The sequence below is a fragment of the Acomys minous genome, assembly GCF_964271855.1.
Source record: "Acomys minous genome assembly, chromosome: 5".
NCBI lineage: Eukaryota > Metazoa > Chordata > Mammalia > Rodentia > Muridae > Acomys > Acomys minous.
In genome coordinates, this window is record NC_140494.1 from 83,708,620 (window position 1) to 83,716,591 (window position 7,972).

Here is a 7,972-nt window from a genome sequence, read left to right on the forward strand (position 1 = left end):
AGGAACACCCTGGACCCCTGAACTCGGAGCTGGTCAGACCGGGTCCCCAAGCACACGAAACATGCCGCTGATGTGTGTGACTTTTTATTGCAGCTCTGGTTTGAGTCCATCGTTAATTTATAGTTCCAGTCTCCCTGGTGAACCAACACGCTCAAGATGCAGACCCATCCCATCCCCCTCAGGGCCCAGACACTGGTGGTCCCCAGTGGCAGCTCTGGTCTCACACCGTGCTTTCCGGGTCAGTCTGTGCTCTGGGGCCGGAAGCATGGCTTTTCTTTTCAGTTCTGAGGCCCTGGTCGGTCCAGTAGCCTCATGTCAGTGAGGTTTGGGTACGTGGCCATCCACGTAGAAGTTCCTGGTAATCTTGGGAAGAGCGAACTCAACTCCTTCCAGCTCAGGGGTCAGCACAATCTGGCAGCCCAGTCTCGAGTTCTCCTGGAGTAGTGGGGCCATGTCCAACATGTCATCCTCCCTGGGACAAAGGACAGGGGTCAAGTTTCGGGGAAGCCGAGGCAGCTGCAGGTAGGTGGAAGAGCCCCGGGCACAGGGAGACAGATGCCCGCAATCTAGCTGGGGGCGGCCCACTCACCTCTCCTCGGGAGGAGGCAGGAGATCCAGGTGGGCCTCACTCACATACACATGGCAAGTGGAACACGCCAGGGACGCTTCACAGGCCCCTGGGAAGAGGAAGGGAGAAGCACAACCTGAGTAAGCAGCTTCCACCTCAGCTCCCTAGCTAGCCCCACCTGCCTCACAGCCAACGGCTTCTAAGGCGTCTGCAGGCGTTTTTTGTTTAAGACAGTCTTAAGTAGCCGGTCATGGTGGCACACACCTTTAATCAAAGCACGTGGGAGGCAGAGGCAGGCAGATCCAGGACAGCCAGTGCTACACAGTGAAACCCTGTCTCAAAAAGAAAAAAGAGGGAAAAAAGACAGTCTCAAATAGCCCTGACTAGTCTTAAATTCACCACGAAGCCAAGGATGACCTTGGACTCAATCTCCTGCCTCAACCTGCCAAAAGCCAGGATGACAAGTGTCCTGCACTGCTTCTCACCACACTGACTTCACCTCCACCTCAGGCCCTTCCTTTGCATGCCTGTACCCACGACCAGAATGTTCTCTACATTGCTTATTCACTCAAAGCTTCAACCCAATTGTTTCAAGTCCCCCAGTTTCCTCTCCACTTTCTGGGTAGCATTTATCAACATGTAACTTTTTAAAAAGGGCACTAGGGGTTGATTTAGGATGAACAAACAAGAGTGGTCCGTACTAGGATACATCCCTAGTCCTTTACAATGCTTTTCTAATGATGTTTTGTTATTACATGTGTAAGCATGCATGGGTGGGCGGGGCACGGTTGCTACAGCATCTGTGTGGAGGTCAGAGGGTGGCCGTACACAGCTGGTGCTCTCTAGCCATCTTCACTTGGGTGCTGAGGATTGAAATCAGTGCCTCTACCCACTGAGCCACCTTCCCATCTTTGAGAAACTCATAAACTATTAAGGCTGGGTTTTAATCTAAAAAGGCATTTACAACTTTCCTTCTTGAAATTTTTTAAAGGATGCATTCATTTTATGTATATAATAATACACACCAGAAGAGGGAATCAGATTCCATTACAGATGGTTGTGAGCCACCATGTGGTTGCTCAGAATTGAACTCAGGACCTCTGGAAGAGCAGACAGTGCTCTTAACCGCTGAGCCATCTCTCTCTAGTCCTTGAATTTTTTATTTTTTTGGTTTTTCAAGACAGGGTTTCTCTGTGCAGCCTTGGCTGTCCTAGACTCACTTTGTAGACCAGGCTGGCCTCGAACTCAGAGATCCGCCTGCCTCTGCCTCCTGAGTGCTAGGATTAAAGGCATGCGCCACCACTACCAGCTGAATTTTTTTTTTAAAAGACAGGGTCTTACCATAAATCCCTGGCTGTCCTGTCCTAGAATGTCCTAGACCAGGATGGCTTTGAACTCAAGAGATCTGCCTGCTTCTGCCTCCCAAGTGCTGGGACTAAAGGTGTACTCCACCATGCCCAGGCCCTGAAAGCTTTTAAAACACTTATGTGTACCAAGAAGAGACTTGATACCCTATGAGCATATACAGGGGGAGGAAGTCCCCCTCAGTCACAGTCATAGGGGAGGGGAATAAGGGGAAAATGGAAGGGAGGGAGGAATGGGAGGATACAAGGGATGGGATAACCATTGAGATGTAACAAGAATAAATTAATAAAATAAAATTTAAAAAAATAAAAATAAAACACTTATGTGTGTGTGACTCTGTGGGAATGTTCACACCACAGTGTACATGTAAAGGACAACTTCAGGCGGTGTTCTCCTTGGGACTGAATTCAGGTCGTCAGGCTTGGTGGTGGCAACTGCCATGTAGTCAATGAGCCACTGTGCTAGCCCAGAGCATGAACTTGCCAACCCCAAGTAGTTAGGATTAGAGGCCTGAGGCACCGGTCTCACCTGCTTTATCTAAATTGGGTCTATGTTGCCCAACTTGGGTCTTTAACTCCTAGCTCAGGCGGTCCTTCCGATGCACAGCTTCTGTGGCAGCAGCTGGAGCCACAGGAATGCCACCCTCCCCCAGGTGAGCCAGAGCCACCTTTTGATCTTGGCTGCTGATCTAGCCTCCTCTCCACCACGCCTTACATATGTCCCTAATTCTCATGGGGAGCCACAGAGAGATGCTAAGTCATCCTTCTGTAAGAGACCAGGCCTGGTGCTCACCCCACTGCTGAGGCCCCAGACACATAGCCTACGTGCGTTCGAGACTGTTCCACATTCTGCTCTGCAGAACAGCTGGTGGACCCTGGCAGCACCCCCTGGCCACTCCCAACATTTCTAGTGCTTTTTACTGCTTTTGGGTTTGTTTTGGGAGTCTCACTGTGTAGTCCTGCTGTCCCGGAACTTGCTATATAGACACCAGGCTGGCCTCGAGCTCACAGAGCTCCAGCTGCCTGTCCTCCCAAGTGCTAGGATCAAAAGTGTGGGCCACCATGCCTAGCCACCTCTGCCAGCTTTAGAGTAAGTCAGGCCTCCTATTCCACTAACCCAGCACTGACTCTTCCAACCGGTCTGTCAATGAAAACCTAACCGTTTCTGTGTTCTGGGCTCACAGTCCCTGCTGGGCTCAGGCTGGCCTATGACAGAGGACCTTTGGTACACACAGAGAAGTAGTATTCACACAAGGACTCTCATCTTTTTTCATTTTTCAAGACAGAGCTTCTCTTGCAGTCCTGGCTGTTGTGGACTCGCTGGCTTGGCTTCAGCCTGCCCTTGCCTCCCAAGTGCTGAGATTAAAGGCGGACGCCACCATGGCCAAGCTTCATCTTTTTTTTTTTTTTTTGATACATAACTTTTCTTAATTTGTCATAATTTTTGAGACAAGGACACTTTTGCCAGGTTACCCAGGCTAAGTATAAATCTAAGAAGAGTCTTGCCATAAGTCCATGGTTGGCCAGGAATGCATTCATTGAGTTAAGTGGTTACAACCAAGCCCAGTGACCTAAGTTCAGTCCCTAGGGAAATAGGAAGGAAGGAACAAGTCCCTCAGTTTGTCCTTTGGTTTCTCCAGAGGCATGCGTGCACACTAAATAAGTACAATAAAGAAAATGGGGGGGGGGAGGGCTGGGCTGCACCCCTTTAATCCTAGCACTTGGGAAACAGAGGTAGGCGGACCGCTGTGAGTTCAAGGCCAACCTGGTCTATAACGTGAGTCTAGGACAGTCAAGGCTACCCAGAAAAATCCTGTCTTGAAAAAAAACAAAAGAACAAAACAAAAAACAAAGAAAAGAGAAGAGAAAATGCTCACCAGTGCCCACACAACAGCAGCATGGGAGGATTAAAACGCCCATGTTTGAATCGTGTTTTGCCGTGTGCCCCTGCCTACTACCACATGATGCCCAGCTTCCTTCTCTGCAAGGCAGAATTACTGCCTCCTCTACTCATGAGGCTGTCTCAAGGAAATGGCCCTCATCCCAGGCAGATCTCAGACCCACCTTCACTGAGGCCCTCGGGAGGACACAGGTGATGTGAACGAGCCTCGCTGTGGGCCAGAATGGGGAGAGCAAATGATATGTAAACTCTGCGAGGCCACTGAGTACACAGACATGGGCTGGGGAGAAAGGATGCCAGCCTGTCTGGACTGAAGAATGAGGAGCCAAGCAATTTTCTGGGAAAACACTTCTGACAGAGAACGGTAAGCACAGTGGTCCTGGTAGAGAGGACTGAGCTCCAGTGCCTGAAGAACAGCAAGAGAGAGCCATGAGGGACAAGGCCACACACCTATGATCCACCAAAGAGATAGAATTCTCTGCTAGCTTTCCACACAGAGATCCTGTCTCCATCCCACCTCTCCCCAGAAGGTAGCTGGAATAGAGAACAGAGGGGCCAATAGCAAGGACACATCCTCCAGTAGCCTGTAGTAAAATGCTCAGGAAGGGTTGCCCCCAAACCAAGCTTTAATTAAGTGTAAAAAAGACCTTTAGGGTCGAAGAGATGGCGCAAAGGTTAAGAGCACTGGCTGCCCTTCCAGAGGTCCTGAGTTCAATTCCCAGCTCACAACAGTCTATAATGTGATCTGATGCCCTCTTCTGGTGTGCAGGTGCCCATGCAGATAGAGCACTCATGTACACACAATAAATAAATAAAATCTTTTTGTAAAAAATTATTCATTTATTTATTTTTAATATTTACTTATTTATTTATTACATATACAGTGCTCTGCCTGCATGTACACCTGCAGGCCAGAAGAGGGCATCAGATTACATTATAGATGGTTGTGAGCCACCATGTTGCTGCTGGGAATTGAACTCAGAACCTCTGGAAGAGCAGTCAGTGCTCTTAACCGCTGAGCCATCTCTCCAGCCCAATTTATTTATTTTTTATTGTATGTGCATTGGTGTTTTGCCTGCATACATGTCTGTGTGAGGGTGTCAGATCTTGGAGTTACAGACAGTTGTGAGCTGCCATGTGGGTGCTGGGAATTGAACCTGTGCCCTTTGGAAGAGTAGTCAGTGCTCTAACCACTGAGCCATCTCTCCAGCCCCATAAATAAAATCTTAAAAAAAAAAAAAAGACCTTTAAGTGTTTATACGCATGTCTATGTGGGTTGTACATCTGAGTGCAGTGTCCACGGAGGCCAGGTGAGGGTCTGAGTGGCTGTTACACAGGTTGTGAATTGCTTGGGATAGCCTGGGAGGCAGGAAGAGAAGACAGGTCTTCTGCAAGCGCCATATGCACTCTTCAGCGCTCAGCAACCTCTCCGGCGTCATTATTTTCTTTATTTTGAAAGGTGTCCTTACTGTGTGTAGATGATGTGCGTATGTGCCTGCCACAGCCCTTAGGTGGGGTCAGCTGCTTTCCTTCTACCCTTACGCATGGGCTAGGGTTAAATTCCGGTTGGCAGGCTTGTGTGTAGGGGCCATCTTACCAGCTTTAACTCAAAAGTGCCTAAACAGTGGCATCAATCTGTAAGCCCAGAACTGAGACAGCCGAGGCCGGAAAATCAGCCAGTGGGTTTAAAGCTAAGTCACAGACACTTAGCTTTCTCAGCACCCAGGAGGTGGAGGGAGGCTTGGGCCTAGCCTGGTTACCCAGCTGACTTCAGGACCGCCTGAGTAACAGGGAACTCCTACCTCACTTCCTCCCACCCCATCCGTATGCTGCTGTGGTAGCACATGCCTGTAGTCTCAGGACTCACAAGTGGAGGTGGGACGATCACTGTCCTGGGTTGCAGGCTCCCCTGGATTACACACTTAAGTTCCTGGACAGCCTGAGTCACAGGGTGAGCCCTGATTACCGACCCATAGCCCTCCTAACCAAAAATAGTGCACACTTGTCACACCAGCACTTAAGGAGGTGGAGGCAGGAGGGTCTGAAGTTCAAAGCCACTCTCTAATACACAAGAAGTTCGAGACTAGCCTGAGCTATATGAGGCTTTGTCTCAAGAATACAAAAAGGAATAAGAAAGAATGACAAGGGTTTCCCCAATTCCCTATGGCGTACCTTCCAGGTCCACCCCGTGGCGCTGGGCCAGGTGAAGAACATTGTCCCCAACTCTGCCCCTCACCGGGATCCGCCGGCCAGAGCGGTCCACGAACACCACGTTGACCCTGGGGACGACAGACGGGGTGCAGGTGCTGAGCCGCAGGTCAGCCTGAGGCCGGCCGCAGGGCGGGGCAGGGCGTGGCGGGCACTCACGCGTCCGGGGGCTGCTCCGAGCCGTCCGCCTCCTCGCGCCGCTCGCCTGGAAACATAGGAACGGGTGAGCGGCTGCGGCCTCGCAGCCCGCCCCACCCCGCCCGGCCCTAGGTACCTGTCCTCCCGAACGTCCTGGACGTCACAGCCGCGTGCCCGACCCCAGCACCCCGAGATCCCCCGGCTGCCCGCAACAGGACCCGGGCACTCATGCCGCGGGCCACGGAGGCGGCCATGACAGGCCACGTGACCGGAAAAAGGAGCATGCTCAGTGCGTTGCGCAGGCTGCGACTGCAGTCGTAGTGTTTGAGCGCCAAGTGGGGTCAGAGGTGATGTACCGGGATCCAGCATGGACTTCCGGCCTCACCCCGTGGTTGGATCTTTTGTCCCCCTTCGGCCTTACTGTATGTTTTTTTGTTCATATGTATGTATGAGCATCAAATGGTTGCCTCTGGAGACCAGAAGGGTTAAAGGGCTATGTTCTGGGTTCTGGGAACTGAACTTGCGTTCTCTGCAAGGGCAACCTTTTTTGAGACAGGGTCCCAGTGTATAGTCCAGGCTGGTCTTGAACTCTGAATGCCTTTGCTGGAATTAAGGGTTATGTGTCACCATGGCCCCCCTTTTTTGGGGGGGCTGGAGAGATGGCTCAGCAGTTAATAACACCAGCTGCTCTTCCAGAGGTCCGAGTTCAATTCCCAGCAACCACATAATGGCTCACAACCATCTATGATATATGGTGTCTTCTGGCTTGGAAGTGTGCATGGGGATAGAACATTGATATACATAAAATAATGTTGTTGTTGTTGTTGAGACAGGGTCTTTCTCTATATAGACTTAACTGTTCTAGAATTTGCTATGTAGACCAGACTGGCCTTTAACTCAGCTTCTTATGTCTGCCTCCCAAGTGCTGGCATTAAATGTCTGTGCCACTACGCCCAACTTAAAACTTTAGAGATTGTGTGTGCCCCACACATGAGCACATCTATGACCTGTGTAGGTCACAGGACAACTTGTGGGAGTCAGCTCTCTCCTTCCACCATTTGCGCCCCAGGGATAAACTCAAGGTGTCAGTGCCCTGACTGAGCTATCTTGCTGGGCCCATGGTTTATCTCAAGAACCAGCCAGCTCTGACATGTTTTTTTTTTTTTAAAACCGTTTACTTACAAACTTTAATTCAGCGAAGGTCTGTGTGGGAGGAAGGGGAGAGGAGATTCCCCCCTGGATTGGTTTTGGGCCATCAGGTTTGGGGAGGGAGGCTGGTGGCTCAGCTGGCCAGGGCAGAGTCCCTAGGTCCCTTCAGATGAGTAGAGAGGAGGCCAGCTCCAGAGATCCAGCCTGGGATGGTGGTGATCTGGGGTTAGAGGGACACTGTAGAGGCCCCATGGCCTGGGTACAACGGTCGACTTTCACAGACAGCAGGGGAGACTGTTGAAGCCAGCAGAAAATACTGGTCTCTGCACCCAGGCTTTGGGCAAAAGGGGTGGTTTGCCAAGACCAAGGCTTTGGCCTTCTGTCCACAGGGCAGAGACCCTGGAGAAAGGACGATCCCCAGGTCAGAGCTCTTTGGTCCTGAGTCGAGCTCCTGAACTCGGCATCTGAGAGGCTCTGACCTAGTAGGACCTGAGGCCCAACTTTAAGGCATCAGAAGGCAAGGAGACTGGGGCTGGGGGACTGGCTGGAGCAGGCAGGCAGCGGCAGGAGACAGCTATACCTGCAGCAGATGCCTGGGAAGAGAGCAGGGTTAAATTGTTGGAACCTGCACATGTGGAATGGAGG

The 7,972-nt window shown here is 51.0% G+C and overlaps 1 protein-coding gene across 1 annotated transcript; it reads right to left on the bottom strand.

The window, feature by feature from the left end:
- Positions 1 to 68: 68 nt before the first annotated feature.
- Positions 69 to 7,207, bottom strand: FDX2 (ferredoxin 2). Its single transcript, XM_084783250.1, has 5 exons — positions 6,315 to 7,207; positions 6,200 to 6,245; positions 6,005 to 6,111; positions 590 to 677; positions 69 to 472 (listed from the first exon to the last, which is right to left on the bottom strand). The coding sequence occupies exons 1-5, from the start codon at positions 6,460 to 6,462 to the stop codon at positions 316 to 318; spliced, it is 546 nt and encodes a 181-aa protein (XP_084639376.1). The 5' UTR covers positions 6,463 to 7,207; the 3' UTR covers positions 69 to 315.
- Between the last annotated feature and the right edge of the window lie 765 nt (positions 7,208 to 7,972).

What these genes read in the sequence shown, in the direction of transcription:
- FDX2 (XM_084783250.1), bottom strand. Translation starts at nt 6,462, where the DNA reads ATGCTCCTTTTTCCGGTCACGTGGCCTGTCATGGCCGCCTCCGTGGCC. An exon ending in CAGGACGTTCGGGAGGACAG is followed by an intron (nt 6,246 to 6,314) that starts GTACCTAGGGCC and finishes CTATGTTTCCAG; the next exon opens with GCGAGCGGCGCGAGGAGGCG. An exon ending in CCACGGGGTGGACCTGGAAG is followed by an intron (nt 678 to 6,004) that starts GTACGCCATAGG and finishes TCCTCTTCCCAG; the next exon opens with GGGCCTGTGAAGCGTCCCTG.